At 39.7% G+C, this 25,485-nt stretch overlaps 1 protein-coding gene across 23 annotated transcripts in view; it reads right to left on the bottom strand.

Annotated features, from left to right (window-relative positions):
- Positions 1 to 25,485, bottom strand: part of wnk1b (WNK lysine deficient protein kinase 1b) — a 91,245-nt gene that overhangs the window by 36,189 nt on the left and 29,571 nt on the right. For all 23 annotated transcript variants that reach the window (XM_026923195.3, XM_034313269.2, XM_026923184.3 and 20 more), the window contains exons 3-5: positions 14,020 to 14,192; positions 5,680 to 5,900; positions 4,175 to 4,332 (exon numbers count right to left, since the gene is read on the bottom strand). In XM_026923195.3, the coding sequence (XP_026778996.1) occupies positions 4,175 to 4,332; positions 5,680 to 5,900; positions 14,020 to 14,192 (552 nt within the window). The remainder of the gene's footprint in view (positions 1 to 4,174; positions 4,333 to 5,679; positions 5,901 to 14,019; positions 14,193 to 25,485) is intronic.

Here is a 25,485-nt window from a genome sequence, read left to right as displayed (position 1 = left end):
AAAGCCTGGAGGCTGAAAATGCATCTGGAAGACAGAGTGAGACAGAGTGAGACAGAGCAGCAGAATCCAGGCCACATTCCGAGGTTCGTATGTGCCAACAGGTGCAGAACGATAACTGTTCTTGTCACCTGTCCATCTGTCTTCTCTTACAAAGTGCTGACAAATACAAAGCTGCGTCACCGTCTCGGCCACACGCAGGCCAAGCTAGAACCTTCTGCTGCCTCACCCTGTGACTGGCTCAGAGTGAGCTCACAGAGGCTGAGAGCCAAGATTCAGGAGCTGAAACATTACTGCTTGTGCATAAGGACTTCAGCATTCAGGGACAGAGAAAGAGAGATGAGGCCTGAGTTTAGACTGGATACAGCAGAAAAAGAAGTAAATGATATCTATTAGCATTAAGATTACACTGCTCCAATTTATTTGTACATTTAATTATACAGCACGTGTATGGGTCACAGATGAAATTCCTTTTTGTCTGAAACGTCTAATATGCAAAAATATATTTACAGTTACTACATATCTGATCTTTCATAAATGTATGTACCAGAAATGAATTAGAATAGAAATAAAGTTCCAAGGTTACAAGATCTAAAGCTCCAATTTCCAAAGCACCAAAGCTACAAGTTTCAAAGTTACAAGTAACAAGTTACAAAGTTCAAAGTTCTGAAGGACAGCTATTTGGACAGAGAGTGTACCTTCTAAATAAGTCTAAAACATGTTAAATATTTTAAAGGAGGACAACAGTGGAGCAGTCGGGGAATACAAAGACCACGACTCAGTGCTGCCCCAACTGGTGACGTATCCTGCACTAACCCCTACCCTTATTTCCATCTGTTAGCAAAAGTAAAGAGAAAAGCACAACCTGAAGGGATCCAAGCTCATGTTTAATACCACAGCGTGCACTATTTATTCTAAATTCGGAAAAACTCGATTCGTTCCGGATTCACAGAATGTATAACACAGGAAATGATCTGAAACACTGATAACATTATCGCCTTGAGATTACAGTCAAAAATACTCACAATTCCCCACGAGACCGCTGGAAATCATATGATTACTCAACTGAACAGCCTGTTCTTCTGCAGACTCATGACTGCTTTATTATCGTCCAACAGCAAAACCAGCATTTTGTGGAAGGAAATTAAAGGCCACCCATTAAGGCCTACATTTAGACTGGGTTTATTTAGGAGAACAGGACAGAACTTCTACACAATTTCTAACAATGGTAACACACACACACACACACACCCTGCTTCATGGTCAACACACACACACACACACACACAGAGAGTCTCAGCTTCATGGTAAACAAGCTGCCCTGGGCTTCAATAAACACTGCACATCTATAAACAGCTTATAAGGCCAAACGTGGATATTTGAAGCTGTGGTATCACACACTGATGTGGATATTTGAAGCTGTGGTATCACACACTGATTGAGATTTGCCAGAAGAACACTCTAGGTGCTAAAGTAAGAATCTAATGTTACATAAAAAACATAACATTATGACTGAAACCAGATGTTATTTGAGCGTTTTAACACCTCACAAAAAAAAAAAAAAAAAAAAGTTTTATTTATAACCAACATAAGAGGGAGGACAGGAGCTAATTATAAATCAAGAAAACCATGAGTTTTGTTCAGTAACACAACAGACTGTGTAGCGTTTGAGAGAGTCTGGAGCTTTCAGCACATGGTGACCTCGCTTTAAGAAAAGATCCCAAGATCACTTACACGAGTGAGAGTCTGTGCAGCTTTTCTAAAGTGAATTTTTTTTCCAGCACTTTCTGGGTGGAGAATCAGACTTTTTCCCAGTACTACAGAGATCAACAGTTAAGCTCGAAATTGTATGGTTTTGGCATAAACAAGAGTCGATGAGCAGCTGAATGTCTAAGCAGAAGGAGTTCTGATGCTGAACGCCTTGAAATGATACTAGCCAAAGATCCAGGGCTAGGCTAGCTGCTAGTGTGTTTGTTATAATGCCTTTGTAGGTCCCAAAGACGCAACAAAATGTAATGCCATCATATTACACAGAACTTATAATATGTTTATGATGTGCTTTTTAAATTTAATTTAATTCAATTCAATTTTACTTGTATAAAGCTTTTAACAATGGCCATTGTCAAAAAGCAGCTTTACAGAAATATATAAATTCAGGATATAAGTTTTAAACTTGTAAATTTATAAATTTAATCCCTAATGAGCAAGCCAGAGGTCATGGTGGCAATGAAAAACTCCCTGAGACGACACGAGGAAGAAACCTTGAGAGGAACGAGACTCTAAAGGGAACTCATCCTCACCTGGGTGACGAGGAATATAGTGCGATTATAAATCATTCCCTTCAATAACTGTGTACTACACGGTCAAAAAGTGCAACTGTGTAAACAGGATATTCATTATAGTTTTCACGTGAAGTCTGTTTTGTTGAAGTTATGTTAACTGTTCATTGATGGAGACTTGAGTGCAAAACTGTTTGTGGCAATCGCAGTCCAGCAATTTATTTAGCTAACTGCGCACATTTTACTCAAGAAAACGTAACTAGCTGTGAAATTCTGAAACTATAAAATGCTTGTTTTTTTTATCGAATGTTGTAATAGCAACTTATATAGCTACTTATAATGAAAAAATTAAGTGCTTTCTTTTTATTTCTTCAGAATTAAACATGTTTCACATGAGTGAGAAAGCCAGAAGGGAGGGGGTTATAGTACTTGCATTCATCTTCACACACGCAAGTTTCCAAAGTCATCTTGTGTACATTAGGGGCATCAACTGTCCAAAGAAATTAATGTGTGTGTGTGCGCGCGTGTTTGTGTGTGTGAGAGAGAGAGAAATGCTGTGACGCTGCAAACAGTACGACAGCATATGAACTAACACTATGCTGCTTTTAAACTCAACAATGTGATAAATTATGCCACAGTACACATTTCTGAGATATCACAGCATAATTTATCACATTATTGAATTACTGAATACATATAAAATGGGAAATTACCCCAGGACCCCATGCGAATTTAATCCCGTCCGGATAGGGTTATCAAAATATCTTTTTATAGCCCTATCCGGATGGGATTAAATTCACATGGGATCCTGGGGTAATTTCCTATTTCACATGTGCTCTTCTGTGACTATATTTCTGTCCGGATCGGCCGTGATGATGTTTTTCTCAGGCTTCCTCTGAGAAAATTACAGGCTGAATTATGCACTGTTTTTCGCCAAACACGGCGCTTGTCTGATCATTTTAGTCCGGATGCATATGTACATGTTTTTCTATGCAGATTTCACCTCGCCTTGGGAAAAAAGACGTTTGACTTCTGCTACTTTGCCGTATTTAGTCTCGTAGCATGCGTATCAGTGACCCGCCTCCAGATATTAAACGCATCCCGAGTTGCAAAATAAAAAAATGGATGCTTCTCATATACTTCTCATATAGAAATTACAACCCACAAGAAACTCACTCCTCCTGTGGTAATTTTGTTATTATACTGTCCGGATGTGAGGTTTTTAATCACTGAGGAGACGTGAAAAAAAAAATTATGTTACAGACGCCCCCCGAAACACTAATCTAATCTGAAGAGAGCTTATGCCTATTTTTACAGCTGACCTGATGTTAAAATATTGTACTCTCAAATAGTTTCAGAATTGTAAACTTTTTTCTATCTTTTTTTTGTGCCAAGTAATTTATTTTGTCAACATTCAAACTTTCCACAATTTTTCTTTTTAAATACAACACTACTGTTTTGTTGGCAAACCTACACACTGATACACATCATGTATCGTGGAAACCTATCATGTAAAGTATCATGATAATGATATTTTTTTTCTTATCACCCACCTATAGGTGCCATCACGTTCTCTCATTGGTAAGACCAAAGAAATATACTTCGCTGTCGGAATAAGATAATGGCCTGATGTACAATTAATTCCAGTTTATTTGTATAGCACTTGCAAAAATCAGAGGATTTTGCGAAAGAGAGTATTCTGGTGTTGGTGTGGTATGTTTCAGCTCTGACACGCCCCCTAGTGGACAGAGCTTTCAATCCTCCAGAGGTACGTAGGTGAACGTGTAAGACTGCCGCCTGCATTAGCTACAGCATTTACAGAGTACGGAGTATAACCGCGACATGCTAGAAGAGCTGTGTTTATGGTGAGGTGAGGTAAAGTAAGGTGAGATACTCACGCTGGTCACCCGCCGGTAGATTTGCGCTGGGTTCTGACACTCGGAGTACGGGTACTCTGAGGTAGCCATCTCCAACATGCACATCCCAAAGGCGTACACGTCCACTGACTCGTCATACTTCTCCTCATACATCTCAGGCGCCATGAACTCAGGGGTACCTTAAATCAAAAGAACCATTCAGAACTCAGAAACTGGCACTTTTACTCACCCAGCAGGGCCAAGGAAGGGAGAGGAGTCACTACGCTCCCGTTTCCTGCTCTGCATCTCCCTGAGAAGAAAGAGAGAAGGGAGCAGAAGGGAAAAAAACAGATTTTCAAAAAAAAAAAAAAAGGGGGGGGGGGGGGGGGGAAGCAAAAAAAAGGGGGAATCAATCTCGGTTATCGAGCAGGGAAAGAATTCTGTCTTTTTTTTCTGTGCTGGACCTTTTACATTTAGCAGAGAGATGCTAGTGCACAGTGAAAGCCGCCAGATTGTTAGGTATCAGACAAAAAACATATTGCCAAAATTAAGTCTTATGAGCTCATTTTTGTGCCCAAGTTAGAATCAGCGAGACCTAAGATGTGCTTTTCACACATTTTCACGTGATCATCATAAAATATTGACGTTAGAAAAAGCCACTCACCTTTGATTTGGACTGTTATTAGGAAAAACAACAGACAGGCACAGGATAACGCAAATCATTCTGTGAACCAGTTAAGTTTGATAAAAGAAAAGGTCTCGCACAGAAAAAAAAGTTTATTCCATTTAATTAGAATTTTTCAAACCTTTGTTATTGTGGGCATGTTAACTTACCAGTGCCACGTTAGAGCATACTTACTGTCTCAACTGCAGTACATTAAATAATCCATACAGCACAGTGACGACACTTGTGCTTAAAGTCCTACAATTTTAAAGCAAAACACATACTGAAGAGAGGAAGAAAATAAAATAAAATAAAAGACATAAGTGCAAGTAGCTTTAAATAAAGAAATCGCAGTGTCTTAAACTCCTAAGAGGGAAGGAAAACAAAAGTGATGAGGCGGAGAAAAGTTCTTCAACAAGATTAGAATATTTTATCGATTAAAGTCCACAGTTCTCCGAAGCAAAACGTCGATGCTGATTAGCCATGAGAGAAATCCCATGCGGCTGAAACACTAACACCGACTGCACAATGTGGCCTGAGTGAAATTATAAACTTCAACGCGCCACCTTTTATGGAAATTTAAAGTGCTTTCATTAGTGCACTTTACAAGCCAATTAGTTGTTTGTTGTGCTTGTTACTGTTTTCAGCGGGAAAGCAGAACTAAAAGGTGTTTTCCCACAATTAAAAAAAAATCAATAAAGCCTCCAGATTCTCCACTCAGCTGCCAGGAAAACTGTGGTACTGCCGCAAAACTCAACAAGCTGCAAAGAAACCCGGGTTCACTACTACACTCTGACGTTATAACATTCTAACCTCATTCCAGTCAAACAACGCAAAAAGAGAAAAGTGAGAAACGGTCGAAACGGTAAAACCCAGGCCGTACCTATAACGCTCTTAGCAAAAGAAGAGCGCTTTAGAGTAGCCAGGCCCAGGTCGCCGATCTTTACAGAGCCGGTGGGACCCGTGATGAAGATGTTGTCGCACTTCAGATCCCGATGGATGATGGGAGGAGTCCTGGTGTGGAGGAAGTGAAGGCCCTTCAGGATCTGACGGCACCAGCTCCTCAGGACCTTGATCTTCATCACCTTAAATCGCTTCAGGTACCTGCACACATCCCAAGAACACATTACAACTCTGACTGTAGTTTTAATGAATATTAAAGGATATATTTATATTGTTAACATAGACGTACACTGCACTGAGAGTATGAAATCTGTATCATGCGAGTTCTTCAGTGCAGCAGAGAAAAAAAAAAAAAAAACTCGTATATACACCATTTAAAATCAAAGACTTTATCTAGGTCAAGCGAGACAATCATTTAAATAACTCCGTGATTGACTTATAGCCGAAATTAGCAATGGTGTCAAACAAGATGAATTTCATCACTGTAATGCCAACCAATCAACAAACGGTATAAGCAACATTGATGACACGGTCCCAAATATGGACAAGATTCCATACCAGTGCAAAAAAGCTACAAAAAATGTCAAACACAATATCCAAACTACTGTGATTGCTTTTCTGTCTCAAACAGAACTGCACACAAATTCAGCACATAATTCTTAAAAAGCAATACCATGCCGATTGTTTTTCATTAACGAAGTGATGCGACATAAGAGCAATGCAGTAAAGGTTTTGCTTTTCAGTATGTAATGTAATTTCTGGTCTGGTTTATGAATATTAATGAGAAGTGGGCGGTCTGAGTGAAAAGCAGGTTGTGAGCTGGAGAGTTAAAATACATGATGCTTCATAGATGCTCTAAAATATGTGAAAATAATATTGAATCAGAATCAATTACATACATAATTATAACATCATAAATAAGACGATGAATAAAACCAGAAAAATGGACCTAAAGGTGGTAGTCTACTGAGGTTTGTACAATGATTCATGTTTACATTGTGATAGATGTTTTAACTATGACACAGTGATGTGCAGCTTCATAATTATTTTAGGCTAAAGTGTAATTAGGTTAATAAAGGGTACAGCTCTGGAATAAAAGACTGTTCATGTGTGTTGTTGTGCTGGGTTTGACAGCACTGAGGCTTCCACTGAAGGGAAGCAGATGGAAGAGGATGGAATAACCGATTAAGAGGACCTTCTGGAAATTCAATTACACCGGTTAACTTAATCAATCCCAATTTCCAGAATGTACAAGTGTGATTAATGATCAGTGGCCCGTAACGTAACTGTGGTAGACCAAATATCAGTAAAAAATGCACAACAACCTCGAACCCAATACAGTATACACTATTAAACTGTGTCTATGCAACTAAAAGTGCTAAAATTACACGTAAAAGTGCTTATTTTGCAAGTATTTACAGCTATACGCTTTTTTTTTTTCTTGTTTTATTCCCCCAAATAATCCACATTTCGCAATGGCTGATGCTGAAAGGGTTAAAGTAAGCTCAGAGAGGTTTATAGTGTGCTTGTTAAATACCCTGTAAAACCCATTTAAACCATTTCAAAAGCCCATAGCTAATCAGTGTATACACACGGGATAAGAGATAAGTGCCGAGAGAGCTGCAGCGATATTATTTAACATGGAAGGGCGGGGTCAGGCTGCAGTGTGCAGCTGTGATTAAAATGGTTTTTTTTTTTTTTTTTTTTTAACTTTGGTTGTGTTCATCAGTTTCTGACTCTTTAAAAAAAATTTTAAAAATAAAAATAAATAAATGAAATGTTACACATCAGTCCAGAGGATTTACATCATTACCGAGCAGGAACAGATGGTACTAAACAGAATACTTTGTATATAATGTGGCATTGTGTAATGTGTATTTCATCAGAGGACAGTAACACTTCCCTGCTCTCTCTCTCTTTTTTTTTACGCCCTTATCCAGAGAGACTTACAATTATCTCATTTATACAACTGAGCAATGGAAGGTTAAGGGCCTTGCTCAAGGGCCTACAGTGGCGGTGCTGGGATGTGAACTCATGACCTTCCAATCAGTAGTCCAATGTCTTAACCACTGAGCTACCACAGATGGAGATGGGGTTGGGTATGTGCGTTCCCCCACCCCTCCACCCGCACTTTCATCAGATTATCCACACCCTAATCAAATCTATTGGAGTCGCGTCATAGCCAGGGTTTAGCGCCATAATTCTCATTACAAAAACCTGCTCAGTGGAAGCAACAGGAAGTGGAGACATTAATGTCATTCAAGACGGATGAAAAACAAACACAAAAACACACACATGGCTTATGACACACACGGGAACTTGCAATGACATTACTGATGCAGCTTACGCTACGCTACACCCAACTCTAACCCTGACCTTAATCTCAGTAACCAAAAGGAAACATTTGGCCGCTTTTAGGTTTTTTTTAAATAAAAGCTGTAGTTTTTGGAAAAAAAAGAAAAGAAAACAAAACAAAACAAAAAAAAACCAAAAAAAAAACAACAACTTCTTCATGGGGACCAGGCACAAGGTCAGCAATGTCAGATAATTTTAGGACATCTGGTCCCAACCAAGATATAAAAATGTGCGCACACACACACACACACACACACGCATGCAAATTGATGAATATGACGGTTATGTGACACCAGAGAAACTGGAAAGTTATCTCTCCATTCTATTATTATTATTATTAGGGGGCCAAGCACTGAGGGTGCGTAGGCACCCTATTGTTATTCTACTTTTTCTTCTTCTTCTTCTTCTTCTGGCTAGGATGTCTATGGCAGCGCATAGAACCGACTGGTAAAAAGCTGTGAAATTTGGCACACTGATTGGGGAGGGTGTAAGGATCATTATCTTCAGAGTAAGCCTCACAAAAGTTATCAAAAGTATTCTGAATTACTTTGTCTGTAATGGGCCAACAAACTTTGCACAAAATGGGGAAAAAAAAAACCACTGATGAGAAAACACAAATATCTCTGATGTTTTTAAATTGCAAGAAGAAAAACATTTTTAGGTCAAAGCAGCAACAGACAACTCCACAGGTCACAGCAGTAGAGGCAGCTGCAGCAGCAATGCCACCCTGCTGCCCACTTGTTCATCTAGACCTTTCCTCCTACAGTCAAGAGAATTCCACCATTGTCCCTGGTCAAAACAAACAAATCATGAGTGAAACTACAAATCACTCTTGAATCTGTTTGCCTAAAGTTATGGCTCTGCTTTCCTGTGATTGCTTAGGCAACAACCGCAGTGTGTCTGTGAATGTGCGGCTCAACAAATCTGGGTGCTTGGCCCCTGAAAATGCTGCTTGCAGCTATTATTATTATTAGTAGTAGTAGTAGTGGTAAGTAGTAGCAGCATCAGTCTCAACCAGATTTTTTGGTGTTCAGTTGTCACACATAACTGCTCGAAAATATAACTGTATTTTCTGTTAAATTTCACTTTTATAAAATACACATAACAGCAGTGTAATAACGTACACACGCTGTTATTTATGCATGTAATGCAGTTGCACTGTTTGAACACCAGGGGCTCCAATCTGTGCAACCCATAGAGTTAAGGTATATAGAGAGCATTCTGGTCACGTGACCATGTTCTTTTGTGGAGAGCTTACGAGAGCTGCAATCCGATGGACTGCAACAACCAAAATGCTTTATACATTATACGGTTACACAACCACGCTCTAACAGTTAATAAGAGCTCTTCAGTAGCTTTCTGACACACCAAAGGCCACGGAAATCAGACATTTTAGCCAACTTTGGAGCTCTATTTCTATTATGGTGAACCTGTAGTACATTTTGTTTACAATATTAAACCTTGGTTCATGGCCATTTTTGATTTATTTAGTTTTATACAGACAAATTTGTACATTGTTTTGCATTGTTTATGATTCAGAAATTTAAAAAAGCAGTCTTTTTAGTCATAGTTTTTCTTCATTCAAAATTTGTTCAAAATATTCTGAGAAAAAGTATCGAATCAAAATGTGACTAGTGTTTCATTACACTCCTAGAATTTACTGATAATTTGAGAAGACATTAAATAATTAAAGTTCAAATAATTGTGATAGGTGGTAATGTAATAACTACAGGTGTAGTTATTATTTTTTTATTAAAGAACAGGGCACAAATGGGACAAATGAGATGATTAATTATTGCCTGTGCCCTGGCTCAACCGGTTCGTCATGAGAAGAATCAGATAAGACTCTGGTAGTTTACACAACTTGTTTACATGGAGCTTTTGTGTCCTGCCGAGTATAAATGTGTCAGGTATGTGTTCAGAAGCTAAAGCTGCTGACTGGACCATACATCACCTTACAGCTTTGGGTGGTTTCACGTTCTTTCACAGAGGAGTTATGCAAACATGGCCAACTTCACAGAACAGCCTCGAGGGAAGAACCTGAATTTTTATTAGAAATTTCATCTTGGCTCTGTTCCAAATACAAATGCAGTCACACACCAAAGAAATTGATCGTAAAAAATCAGATTCGTTGGATAATAACAATTTGGTTGCATTTTTTATGGGTGGTGTCCAAACAGTAAGGCTTTACAGCAAATAAACAGGGCGAGGCTGTTTTCAAAGGCAGGATTTGATTGACATTTGGGAGAACAGCCAAATTTGTGCTAAGAAGTAAAGACCCAGGGGCGAAACGAAAGAAAGCTCACTTTATAAATGTCCCATCATTCACCAACTTCAGCACAGCCCGAAGAGCTTTGCTCATGTTTCTTCGCTGTTTTCTGCTCTTTAGAATAGACTAACACAAATTAAAGCACTTTCCTCAACAATGCCGCAGCTTGGGAGAGCTAACTATTCGGGGTGTGTGTATGTTTGGCGCTGGCAGAAAGCATACAGGAAAGCTCTTAAAAGGGTATTTTACCAGCCCCTTTAGGAGGCCCACAGTAATAAACCCTTTACAATTTCACACAGAAGGTGAGCAAATGAGTTACAACAGACAGACAAAAGCCGCAGATTTATAGAGGGCGATCGGGTGCCCTGCTGCCCCAGATGTGACTCTGCCACAGTTTAACCTTTTAACACATTCTTCCTGTAGAAAGTCTTTACTATTATTAATTAAAATAACTTTACACAATTATTGTTATATGAAACATTCCAGGACTTTCTGAGCACAATATGTACTCAGCTATATTGTTAGTTGTCAAATTATTTTATGACCAATAAGCAACCTGCAAGTTAAAAAGAAAAAGGGGACAGTGAAAAAAAAAATTGATCCTGAGATTTATTTACCTAGTGTAAAAGTGTTTACACGCTCCCAGTAATGTTCAGGCTTTCACATTTGCCATAAATATCCTGATTCACAGGATGTAAGACATTAATAGATTTATGTTTTGTTTATCACCTGCATCTGCTTTCTCTTCACGCCATGTTCTGGGTGTCTGCTCATCAGTGACACATCGTGTAAATTCATCTGACGAAGAATCTGATCGTCGTTATGTAATCAGCTCCTGTCCTGCTTCTTCGCTTCACAGTGCTACGACATTTAACTCATTCCTGCTAAATTAGTGTTAAACTGCTGAATAAAAGCATGGGCATGTGTGAAAGAGGTTTAACATCAGTCTTTCAAGTGAATATTAGTATTAATATAAAAAAAAAAAAGGGAGCATACCATGGAAGAAAAACACACACAAGACTGACTGTCCTGCTTATCTCTTTCTTTTGCCTCTTTTTTCGTTCTTTCCCTTTCATCCTGATTTTTAATGATGATGATGGCGCCCCATGTTCACAAACATATTAAATTGCCAGTGACAGAGGGGTTAAAAAGGGGTAGATGAACACATTCAAGCCTTAGCTATGAGTTCAGCACGTCTAACACAGCTTCAGCCAACATTACGAGTCAAGAAGGACCTTGTAATCCCAGCACCTAACAACATTCATCCTTTAAACACTCCATTCACTCAATTTTTGTCTACATTATGTTTAGAATCCTACACTAGCAAGCAACAAATCGCACATGACTATTTAAATTCAGATATTCCTGATTCTATGCAAATAAAGTACGATACTTGGCTAAAGCAAAAATAAATTATTTTATATATATATATATACATATGTTTATGTTTAATCAAACAACTGGTTCCAGGAAATTCCTCAGAGCAATCCAGTGATGTGGGATGTCTGATGTTTGTCGAAATGTCTACTCTCACAGACTCTACTCCCTCCCTTTCCCTGCTGGGGGTCATGATGGCAGCAGGCTGAGAATGTCATCTCAGAAGTCCCTATAACCCCAGTCACAGAGTCTCCTACTAGTGAATCTTCAAATCTTGAGATATAACTCTCTCAAACAGGTCCTGGGTTTTCTCTAAGGTCTTCGTCCTGTGTCTGAAAAGGCAGAAGCCGACCAGGCACCCAAACCACCTCAACTGGTTCCTCTTGATTCAGAGGAGCAGCGGCTCTACTTCGAGGCTCTCCCTGATTGTCAAGCTTCTCACCTTATCATTTAATGTAAGCACATCAACACTAGGAAGGAAACTATGGTCGCCTGCTTCCATGGATACTGATACTGGTATTGGGTACAAAAAAATGTTCTGATACCAACATCTGATACCATGTCATACTATAAGATGTAAGGATAGTGCACACTGACATGCTAATGAACAAACAACACCAAATGTCAGCGTATTTCATGAGGTAATGACAGCAATCAAATCAGAGCAGCCTGCAAACTGTGCTCTGTAAAAATATCAAGAGGAGCTACAGCATCTTCCTACAATATAAGTAACCTGATAAAACATCTTAAACATGAAACTCAGCACAAGTACTTTATCGCAAGCAGCATACGCTGGCTAATTGAGAAAAATGTTGACATACCATGCTAGGTGAGTAAAAAAATAACACCTCTTTCGCAATATGCTGTAGTTGCTCGTCAGCCAGTATCGGCCATTGAGAACACAGGAATTCTGATGCAATGAAAACAGAACTATTATTAACTTACAGCTGTACTAAAGCGCTTTCCAGAAGTGAAACAAATCTTGCTCTTCTCCACTCAATCCAAGGTAGCTAATGTTGATAGCTTAAAATCAACTCACCAAAGTTATAAAGAATGAGAGTGCACTTTTCACGGCCACTATGTAAACTGGGGAAACATAACCAAACTAAATAAAATGCTCTGTTATGTCCCTGATTGACTAATACTAAGTAGGTTACTCATTCCAGTATTAGTGTCAGTGTCGGAGAGGACCAAGAAACAAGTCCTTGTTCTCTTTCTAGAAACAATGGTATTGATGCATCTCTACGTATGAGACGGTGTCCGAAAAATCAGAAACCAATGAGTATGTTGAGCAAAATCTGCAAAAAATGTGATATATCAGCCGAGAAAATGCGTAGGGCGTAAGGATGAACATGTAGCGTGTATGTTGTAAATAATAAATAAAAAGTATATGTATAAGTATATGTAATTTTACTCTCATTGGTTCCTGACTTTTCGAACACCCTGTACAGCAGTAACATGATGATGTACAAATCTCACAGCAGAACTTACAAATAAATAAATAAATTAAATAAAAAAGAAAGAAAAGAAAGGAAAAAAGGAACTGTGAACGCCTACAAGTGACATCACTGGCCTGGTGCTTGCTAGTCTGACCGCAGGGTTAGACAGATAAAAGCTGTGTTTGTTGTGGCGTAGTGTGTGTGTGTGCGCCACATGAGGGAGCTGCTCAGCCTGGAGTCTGGACTGCAGTTGTGTCTCTTGTTCTCTCTGGTCAGAAGTGCTGCGTCTCTTTCACTCACCCCTTGCAAGAATGTGTGGAATCTGTAACAGCAGCAGCTGGCGAGAGGAAAGCAGCCCACACCGCACCTCTCACATGGAAGTGGCATGCCGCTCTCCTCCTGTAATCACTCCCCCCTTTTCACAAATCCACTCTATTGTGATTCAGCTTTATTAAACAGACAACGACCAGCTCTTTCTGCTCTTCTGCTTTATATAAACCGTAACAGACACACAGCATGGCCTGTGAGTGGCATTTCGGTGAAAAGAAGCCTCCCTGCAGGGCTGAACAATGTTCCTGACACTTTCTGGATAAACGGCGCACAAAAAATAAGTTATACAAGCGTCCTCAGAGCTTTACAAATCATAACGAGGACAATATGTTAAGAGAAAATCATAAACCTGCGACTGAACTGACCTCTTTTAACTAAAAGAGAAAATACGTCACATTTTGCAGTTAAAACTAGAGAATTAGGTTTAAGTTGCTAAAACATATCTATAAAGTAAAGAATAAAACACTTGTGGTTGGGGGGGCTATTGAATGCTGCTACAGGAAAATACTTATGGTGTGATGCGGCCTGAAGGAAAGACATCACCACTCACGTTTTCAGTGTGCCTGATGTCATGAGCTCCGTCACCAGTACGATGCACTTGCGGCCTTTAGAAGGAGACTCCCACGAGTCGTAGAAGCGCACAATGTTGGGGTGCTGCAGGCCCTTCAGCATGCCGGCCTCTTCTTTAAAGCGCTGACGCTCAGACTTGGACAGCTTACGGTCCTGTATCAAAATAGGGAACAGACATGTTAGACACTGAGCATAATTATTATACCAATGAACAATATCATGCTTAATGGGTTACTGGACAATTAGCAACGTACAGCAGCAAAATCTAAATAAAGTATTAATGTATTATTCTCTACTATTGTACTAAATGCTGCTTTATTACAAGTTACTCATTAATCTCTTTGATTTTCTCTCTTTTCTCTCTCTTTTGCTCTCTCTTTAATCTCTATCTATTTCTCATCTCTCCATTTCTATCTATCCATCTATCCATCCATCCATCCATCCATCCATCAGGTCAAATCACTCTACCATCACATTTGAATAATTCCTTTAAAAGCCTTTCAGTTATAAACAATCTGTAAGTTTTAAGAATTATTAATGGTAAAACAGTTACAGATTAAAGAGATGAGAAATAGAGAGAGCAAAAAAGAGAGCAAAAGAGAAAATCAAAGAGAAAGTGGGAGATCAAGAGAAAGAGGCAGACAGAGACAGAGAAAGAGGAAGATAGAAAGAGATTGAAAGAGAGAGTGTGTATAAAGGAGAGAGACAGACAGAGAAGAAGACAGACAGAGAATCCAAGAGAGTGTAAGAGATCAAGAGAATGAGAGAGGAAGACAGGGAGAGATCAATAGAGAGAGAGAGAGAGAGAGAGAAGCTGTGTTTACTGACTACATATACATATTTATATAGAAACATATGAAGAGTTACAGATTATGGAATATCATATCACTGGAATATCACATTGTAACAATCTTAAACAATTGTGAGAAGCGTAACTCTCAACACTTCTCTCATAATTAGATGGTGTCCTAATGCACTGGGAATTCAACAGCAGTTTATTTATTTATTCTGCAAATTACTTTCTGTCACAACTTCATTTATTCAAGTATACACGCTCAGACGTAACCTACATACTGATATCCGCAATCCGTCATACAAAGCTCTCCTTCAACACTATTACTGTGTTTAGTGTCTGGACAGTTGGAGGGCCGCCAGTGTATAAAGCTGAGTCTCATCACCACTTTAATGCACACACAGTTATTTTCCAACACTAGCATCTGCAAACCATTAGCAACTACTAATCCCCATGAGACAGACAGACAGAGAGGAAGGGAGAGAGAGAGAGAGAGAGAGAGAGAGAGAGAGAGAGAGAGAGAGAGAAAGAGAGAGAGGAGATTAAAGAGACAGACAGACAGAAATATACAGATTAAAAAGAGAGACGGAGATTAGAGAGAGAGAGAGAGAGGGGAGATATGACAAAGACAGAAAGGAAAGAGAGAGAATCAGCGAGACTGAGAGATCAAGAAAGAGAAAGACAGACAGAAAGGAACCAAGAGAGAGTAAGCGATCAAGAGAAAGAGTGAGGGAGACAGAGAGAGATCGATTGACAGAGAGAGAGAGAAGAAGGTGAACGAAATCTTTAGAGCTGGGAATTCATGGGCAAGCATTAAGAAGGCAACAAATCAGAACTTGTTCCAGCTTTTAACTGATATTTAACGAACAGAATGTTTGAATTAGTCTTCAGTAGAGCTTCTAGTAGAGCCAGGCAAACTGTTAGATTTCATCCTCTCATATTCAATACTGTTCTCCATCACATTTTTTTAACTGATTAGTGTTCCTGTAATTTGCTTGCACATTACTAGAGCCTTAAATATCAACAGTTGTGCCATATAGCTATTAGATATTCTTTACCACTCTTCCACACTGAATCACTCCACTAAAACACGGTTTCTCAGCACACCACATGCAGAGCTGAAGCTGGAAGCTCTACATGACCGTGAGAGAGGTAGCGATGGTGAGGAAAGTGCACATATTGGTCTTTAGCATGTGGTAAATGCTTGTCTTGGCAGACCACAAGCATCCTTTTTAACACCTTGCTGCTTAAAATACAAACACAAGCAGATGCATGTTCTTTTCACTTATTTAATGCATATAATTAGAGCAGAAAGCTAACAGGCTGTCTGCAAATCAGCTTTTTAATCAACCTTCTATCAGATGAGCAAACATCCTGTGTACCTACATCGCTGCATGCTAGCTTTCAGCGCTGACAGAATTCTAGAAAATTCAAGTCAACACTTCTGAAAATAAATTCACACTGGGGTGCATTGTTTTACTCTCAGTACAAGAGAGAGCTAGTTTAGGTGCCCAACCATTCCACAGAAGCAGGAAAAGCTCTCTCAGGTATAAGAGCTATCTTTTTTTTTTTTTACTGGAACTCAATAGAGGGATTGCATTAAGAGTCATTCAACAGAGCAGCATAAACCCCATTAGGTCCATCACACCATTAGCAGAAAGTCAGTTGGGGGGCAAAAAAAAAAAAAGAAAGAACAAAATCAATGCAATCATCGGATACGATCTGCAAGGAGACTTAAGAGGAGGTGGTGCAGCATCTTGGTGAGACTCGCCCAAATAACACTGCACTTGAATAACCCCGACAGCAGCATTTGAAGCCAGCAGTTTTTTTTGGCACCCCAGTAGAACACGGCAGCGGGGAACGACGCAAGCGACAGATCAAAAGATTCAGAACAACAAAGTGGGCATTAACCCAGTGATAAACCCCAGAGCTGTATTTCTCTCTCCCTTTCTCTCTCTTTTCAGTAGGTGACATTTGTTCTACATGCATTTTTCACTACTACAACTTAGCAAACATTTCAGTACTGTAGCTACTGTAGAATGAACTATCTACCCTCTTCCTGTTTAAGTAGCATTTATGGAAGGAGTCTCCAGAGCTTTGTAACAGTAAGGTTTCCAGCACAGGACAGAGGTAACATTACATAAGTTTTGTCTTATTAACTTCAGGAGAAAGTGCAGGAACGACTGTTTATAGCTGTTCTAAAGTGAACGATAACTTGTTTCATGGATGTTCCTCAACAATAAACGTAACAAGTGTATAAAAAGTACATGTCATACTTTAATCAATAAATAAAATAAATGAATGGTTGGTAATTTGTGGTGGTATAACAGGAATAAAACAGACGTGCTGCTATGGCTGGTAACTCCAATTACCTTCGAGTTGTTGATTATTTTCCTGTAACAGCACGCACTATCATGTTTAATGGATTTATTTTTAAATGCCCAACTCTGGAGGGAGGAAAAGCAGCATGTGAACTCTGGAGAGAGAAATGATGTGTCGGCTTCTACTAAGCGACAGCGATGTGGATAATTTATTCAGAGCATAAAGACATGCATCGTCGAAGCTCCTATTCCGATCAGTGATAATCTCCACATTTCATTCTCACAGTGTCCATTCACTCTATTCACTTCTTTTCCCAAGGAGGCAATGCATTTGTGACTGGAATCTCAGTATGAAGCGAGGCTGCATTTTCTCTTCTGCTTGAACTGCAATGACATCTGCGCAAGCAAGGAGCCAAAAGAAAAAAAATTGGCACTACGCCCTGGTTTCTAGGAACAGTGCTCTGTAATGGTGACAGTACTTTTCCATAATAACACAATTCAAATGGGAAAATCTTGTTTGGCCTCTTGCTGAATAAAAAAACCCATCAACTGAACACATAGGTTGCTCTTATCTGTCATTTCTCCTCCTTTTGGCATAGTGAGCACTTTGTCAGAGTTAATAGATGGACAGAGAGTCCATCATCCGGAGGACAGCTCCAGTCTCTTGTGGCCTTTGAGGGATTCATATTTCACCCTGATACGCCCCTTGCTAAAAATAAACCTAACGGCTGATACCCACAGTGCACTAGATACCTAATGCTCACAACAAGCTGAAGAAGCTGAGATAAAACAAGTGCATGTAAGAAACAGCCTGAAAACACCTCCCTGCTGATGTGTGAGTGAAATATGGTCTTAGGAAGCAGAGCAGGGAAATAATCCAGAAGCATGCTGATGAAAATACAACTGCCCCAATGCAGGCAAAGTCATCACATGACTGCACTCTTCAAGCCACATTATGCAATATCTATGACGAGGGATTAATCCATCACCCTCCGGGAACACTTTGCTTTCTGTATTGCACAGTGCATTGATAAAGAAGGAAATGAAGGCGCGGTTTAAACAGAGACAACTCAAAGTCCTCTAGCTGTGTGAGGAAAGCCAAAAACAGGGTGATCATGAGGTGAAGTTCACCCTCTGTTACAGTGCGAGCCAATGGTCCCTCTCATGACTGCTCTCTTCCCTGCAAACATCATAAGACTTCCATCTGATGGCTTCAAAATATGCAGTGTCTGTTTTTTTCAACATGAATTAGAAATTGAGCACATTCTGTCCATTCTAGATGTTTAAGGCCAGAATAATAGACTCCAGATCACCCACTGAGTAAACACATTGAGTGCTGGTAGTGTGAGCCACGTGCTTTTCCCAAGCTCATTGCACTTCTCAGCTGCCAGAGAAAGAGAGACCCGGCTGCTGACTTGTTGACGAGAAAAGCAAAATGTTTACTGGCTCTCCCTCTCTCTCTCTCTCTCTCTCTGGTCACATGAAGCCCAGGTCATCAGTTCACATTTCCCCATCCACTGCAGCTCATGCTTCTTAATTAGGAGTTTCAAATGACCCTGAAAACACTCTCCGGCCATGCCCGGACCTGAACCTTTCCATTTCAACACTTACCCATGATCAGTATGGACATATGGTGCTATAATCAGCAGCAGTGAATAAAAAACACCACTGACACCTTCAAGCAGGACAGGACTTTCCACAGAGACGTGAGTGTGTGTTCAGGGTTAGGACTGTGTGGGTGGTTTTCCCTGTTGAGTGTTTTGTTGCTGATCATCTCCCACTGAGAAAGTCCCCAGTGGCCCTGAGAGCAGGGCATCACATCACCCATCCAGAGGGCTTTCAAAGAAAGACACATGACAGAGGAAACAGAAAAGGAGAAATGTAACGAGGTGGAAGGCATCTGCTTTGAGTAAAGAGCTACCACTTCAAGCACACAGCAAACAAAGAACTAAGTGTAACAGCAAAACGGCCTCCGTTAAAGCTTAGCTCAGAACATATGTCTTCAGTATAGGTTCAATAAAGCACTATGTAGAAGAGCGAGTATTCATACACATGATCTTTAATCCTACATCCTCCTACAAGTCTTGGGAAACTTACAGAAGAATTATAAATGCTGTGGTCTTCCAGACTCTAGGATAGCTACATGGTGAATCGAGGTCCATAAATTACATACACCAAATGTGGTGAGCATATGGCTCTTCAAAATCACATCCGACTGGAAGTCGGTCACTTTGGGTTTGGCCCGCGTTGACAAGTATCAGACTCTCATGATATGCAAGATGTTAAATTACAAAGGAATTTTTGATATCTTAAAATGGTGTTGCAACAGCAATGCAATCAATCAACATTTGACACCACACAAACAGGAAGTACGGCATTATTTCACTGTACAACACTGGCTGAAAAAACAGCCTTTGTGCTTGGGCCCTCCAATCGCTGCTTACAGCTCCATTTGATTAGTGCAATTCCCTCTACTTGGCTCTGTCAGATATTGTTCTTAATGTCTGCGCAACTCTGTGTTGCAGCTCTGTGTTGCAGCTCTGTGTTGCAGCTCTGTGTTGCAGCTCTGTGCCTACTGAACAGCTTACCCCTTTTCATAAAGGTCCAAAATCCAATGTAAACCCTTATTTATTCTTCGCAACATTTGAGTCTTTTTAAGGTCTGTAGTGTCATGTTTCATGTGTATTTTATTTCACTGTTGTTTATACTTACCTTCTATAACACATTGCCTGGCACTTGTCTTTACATGTGTCATATAAAAAAGGTGACCTGGCTTAAAAAAACTATATACAAGCTATACTGTTCAGTGAATCGGCTCACCGCATGCTTGACCTGGCCAAATGCGTAGCCTTGTAAGCCACTACGTAATGACAACTGCACTTTTGACCTATGTAATCTCTCAAAAATATGACACTGTTTATATATATATTTAAGTGCCTCCATCAACCGCCGCCATTTGCATCAATTAAGGCTCGAGAGGTTTCCATCTGATCCTCTTTTTCACCAAGTCAATAAAGAGCTCCTGCTGCAAGGAGACTGAAGCACTAGCACCATGAAAAAGTTCAAATGCAATCAATGACATTTTAATTAAACAAGAATTCAGTTGATTTAATGTTAAAAAAAAGCACTATGATTTTACTGGCAATTTGCTGCAGTTGTCATGATCCATATTAAATATCATAGAAATGTCTTGGGATGTCGTGCTTTTTTTTTTTTTGCGAGCTCAAGACATTTTCTTTAGTGCATCACAGAGATCTTTATGTGTCTGGGACATGACCATGATCAGGGTCAATCACGGAACAGGCACTGAGTAGAAAGTGTTTATTCAGAAAAAATTACATTGGTTACAAAGACCTTGACCATAATAAATGAATAAAATTATATATTTCTTTTATCTTTATTTATTATATCCCGTGCATCTCCTGATTTTGGTTTTGCTCAAGATTTTTTTCATTTTTGCACATCATTTAGCAGCAACCCACAGTCACGATCACAGTGTGTCACGGTTTTTAAGGTCTTGCTTGCATGCAAGAGTTCCTACACAAATCAGACACCATTACAACGAAGCGGATTTCCACATGCTGCAAAAACGTGTCCTCATTCAACTCAAAAACAAATAAATTAACCCCCACAGCACAGCAGATGGGGGCCACATGAACCTATTAATAAACTCTGACAACAATAAACACAAAAATAGCTACAAAAAAACACAACGAAAAAAAAAAAAAAGAGTGCGAGATTCAGCTAAAAAAAAAAAAGCCTGTCGTAAGATGGCAACTCAGTCAGGAGACAAGGCCTCCTCAGTACTGTCGTCTTTCCATCATCAGCCGTGGACAGCGAGGGTCAGGAGGTCGGACGAGCTCAGCATCAGAGCCCAGCACACAGCGTCCCAGTGTCACCCAGAGACAAGCCCCTTTGTCCAACAGATGGACTGAGAGTGACTACAGACCTGCGTCCAGTTTACCACAACAACCACCACTCATTCCCTCTCATCCAGTCTAAACCACTCCTTCAGTCTGGACAAGACTAGACTATGGGCTTGTGTAATTTAACGATTTTATCATTCCTACACAAACTTACACTCTCAGTGTCCAGTGAAGTTTACTCTGATTACTTTATATTACTAATTGTGCAAGTTTGCCATTTTACTCTTTTTAAAGGGTAGTCTCAGAGGAAAGCGCTATCCGCCCTCTTCCTCATACATGAGCTCACAGGTTCACGTGACCGGCCCCAACCAGAGAGCACGACTAATTTTGCTCAGTAGACTGCTGGCCATGGACGACTGAAATCTCGTTGGAAGTTGAACTCACGATCTCTCAAAGATATGGGGAACACTCTTCTGTTGCACCACTTGGAAGCCCTGTTGTGACCAAAATTGCAAGAAAACAAATGGTGGATCAATCTGCTCCAATCTGGTAATTTTTTTGTAATGCAACCTAATGAAAAGGGTCAACCATTAAATCTAAATGAAGTGCCTGCAATATATGAAAAAGAAAAGTTGCCACAAAAGATTATAACCCTGTGAATCAGCGTTTCTGGGATTACTCTGTGTGATAGTGTGAGTTACCCTACAGGAAAACGCTGCCACAGTCATGTCCCAGTAGTTTACATGTAAACCACATACACCAGTGTCACTCCATGACAAGTTTAATTTGTCTGATCTGGATGATCAAACTGCCAATCAAGTTTTTTTTTTTTTTTTTTAAGACAAATCGCAAGATTTTTCGCACAGAAAAATCAATACTGAAGATAAATCAGGAAGCCAGAAGAAATCATAGCCAGCAAAAGCAAAGGCTACTCTAAAACTAACCACTCAAGTTTCACCCAAGTGCATAGAACTAGAAAGACCTATTTGAGAGAGAAACGGTTTCTTGGAAAAGAGAGAAAACTATAAACCTCACTCAGCAAAAAGGATGCAACTTTTACTGCACTTGGTATTTCAAACCCTTAAAACTGCTCTGCTCTAAAAAAAAATTTTTTTTTTTTTTAAATTAAAAAAAAACATTATGGTATAGCTTAGTTCAGGATTTATGAACAGTTGTTCTTAGTTAAATATGACAAATGACAGATTTCCGGAATTTCACTCGGATCTTTTCTGATCCCATAATCCCATGAGCACCAGGGGACTGCAGCTAATCTGCTCACCAAACACCAGCAGTCTCTCCGAGAACGAAAAATAAAAAAAATACTGGTGGTGGTTGTTTTTTTTGTCTTGAAAATTTTACAATGGACCTTGATTTTGCAGGGTCAGCTCAGAGAAATACAAATAAAAGAAAATAAGAGTATTTAAATAAATTCTGTTCATCCTAATTCAGGCAAAATCAAACAAGAGCATAGCTAGACAGTAACATTTACACTTCAGGTACAAGTAAGAGTACGTAACAGGGGGGAAATGTTATTAAAAAGAGCCAACAAATGACTTCTAGTAGAGACTGGCAATGTCTTTAATATGCATTATGCATCACAATATGTTTTTTGCTGAGGTTCAACAAAAAAGTGGATCTACATTATTTAAAAAAAAATAGAATTTGGGAGGTTTTTTTTTAGCATTACTGAAATCTGCAGCTTATAAAAAAGAAAAGAGGGGAAATGAAAGGAGTGGTACAAAAATAGATTTTAATGTGATAGACAATGCCTTATAAGGCAGCTTAACAAAAAATCCAGATGTAGCTTTAGATCCATAATGAACAAGCCAATGATGACAGTGGTGATGAAAAACTCCCTGAGACGACATGACGATGATATCCTGAGACTCAAAGGGAACCTTCTTGTGAGTGACACCAGATAGAGGGATTATAAGCCATTACAGTACACAGGTGTAGAAGTGTAAAGACAAACAGTACTGAATGTGGTAAGAGGATGTTTAGATTGTGAATAAGAGTCTTGGGATGAGCAACAGGACAGTCTTTTATTTATTACAGCAACAGGTACAAACCTACAGTGTCAAGGTGAGACTTGGGCATGACGTGTTTACTGGGATCATCACAGCAGAATATTCAGAAATCTCACCACGGTCCCGTGATAACAGAAAACCAAGAATGCTGTTGAGGGAAAATTCCTGAACAAGATCGCTTCTGGTAGAGTCCAAACCAAACCCATGCTGTGAATGATTACTGTTCTACAACCACGTTCTGCTTATTTTATTAAAAACTTGAGGATACATGGTGAACACACAGTTCACAGAACAAGAATCCGGATCTGATTCCAGTAGCACAGGTACCATCTCCATAAAGTGCCAGCTTCTACACAGAGGCAAATATGAGCTTCCCTCTGAGCATATTTGATTTAAAGCTTGCTGTATGTCTCATGCAGTACACAGAGCAGCTGTAATCTTCTGCAATCCTCAGGGAGATAAAGTGGGGTAATGTAGGCCTTGCCTTTGTGTTCACACACCTCCACATGAAAAGCCTCGGCACCCACTCAGTCACACAGGGATTAGCTCAGCGCCAAATAAAAAAGCCAGCGAGAATTGAGAGTTGCCACCTCTTCCAGCTAAATTATTTAAATTCAAACGTGGAAGAGCAAATGTGACTTGAAGTGGTTCTTTTGTGGCCTTTTCCCCCTGGCTGACCTAGTACAAGTCTTACTTTTACAAAAATAAGAAAAATAAAACATTTAGACGCTTTGTGCTGACAGACTCGCCCGCGAGTCCAAATCCTGGTTTGGACCTCAGCAGGTCATGCCAGCTCAGGATAGACTCTTCCACATGAGCATCCATAAGAGCAAAGTGGCTTCCAGCAGCACTTTAACCCAGTTTCCACGGCACAACCAGATCCTCGTGGCAGGCTACGCCAGAGGGGAGCCAAACAGAAACAGCTAACAATAGCTTAAGCAGATTGGGGCATGACAAACATTTGAGGGCCTAATAAACATGGAGAGAGTGACATGTGCTGCTGCAACACGTTTTCACCCCGTGTCCACGACACCAAACTATTTCTTCACCCTCACGCAGGTGCTGCAACTCGTCACGCGTGTGTTATAGTCTAATTATAATACACAGCTGTCAGAGCCAGCAGAAATCGGCAAACTGAAATGCTCAGCATGGGTGAGAGACCCACGGCTACACCGATGCTCAGGGCAAAGGGCAGATTGATGGTAACATTTCGTTTCTTTGTGAAACAAGAAGTAATAAAATTCCTCCTGACGGTTCAAAGGCTTCGGCCATGGAAACAAAACAGTGCAAGAGTGATGGGACAAAAACGTTCTATATACACATTACATACTAATAAAATAATACATGGAGAGCTTGGATCCAATATATATTATCAACATAATTGAATGCTTATGAGTCACTACGTAAATGCACTAATTATGGTTTCTACATTACAAGCAAACTTTGTTTAAGAGGTTAAAAGATGAGTTTCTTCCTAAAACATGTTACCCACCATGTTTACTTTTTAACAAATCTCTTAACTTGGGACAGGCGATCCAGAGTGAAGTACACACACACACAATCATTAACCTAAACAATAAATTGGTGAAATTGGTGAAAACAATGAAAGCGGAGCTGTGGTAAATGGTAGAGATAATCTAAGCACAAAATAATTAAGGATGGCAACTGTAGCTGAACTAGCCCAGTGTTATTCTGGCAAGCAAGCAGCTAGCTAGGAGTTAGCATGGCACTCAGTTTGGAGCATATAATGTTAATTTAGCGTTATTGGTGGGAAAAAAAAAATCATAATTTTGCTGAAGTTGTTGTACTAGCTTGGTCTTTTAAAAGTGTTGGTCAACCAGTGCAGCCTATGGTTTACAATGTAATGACAGTTTATCTAACAGGGAAGCTTGATGTAGAATGCAGAAAATAATGTTAAGACTGAGTGTTATCTTGATTTTCTGTAACAGAATGGCATTAAAAAGGGGGGAAAAAAAAGTCAAGAAGGCCCTGGTATGTCACTGTCCATTCGTCTAAGACAAGAACCACGTCAAGTGCTCATATCTAAACACTACGGCATTTGCACTCCACTCCCAAAAAATATCCTCTCAGGACTCTACATTTGAAATAACTTCAACAAAATAATCCACATTTTTTCCCCAAATATCTTCAATCAAAAGCTTTATTTAAAAGAAATACTTCAGCTTGATTTTTTGTAAAATCGCTCCATTGTGAAATCTTCTACTTTGAGACTCTTCAAGTGTCAAGCTCGACATTGCGACACTGCACCCACGTCAACATGAATCACACCCATAAAAGCTAATGAAACCCTGCTACACTCTAACAGCCGCCCTAAATCTTTCCATGCTCCAGCTGAAAGCTTTTATTTGGGTGTAAACTCATGAGTCTTATAAAAAAAAAAAAAAAACTACATAGGTCATTGGGAGTGGAATGTAGTCA

The sequence above is a fragment of the Pangasianodon hypophthalmus genome, chromosome 18, assembly GCF_027358585.1.
Source record: "Pangasianodon hypophthalmus isolate fPanHyp1 chromosome 18, fPanHyp1.pri, whole genome shotgun sequence".
Classification (NCBI taxonomy): Eukaryota; Metazoa; Chordata; class Actinopteri; order Siluriformes; family Pangasiidae; genus Pangasianodon; species Pangasianodon hypophthalmus.
This window is presented reverse-complemented; position numbering and strand designations above follow the sequence as displayed.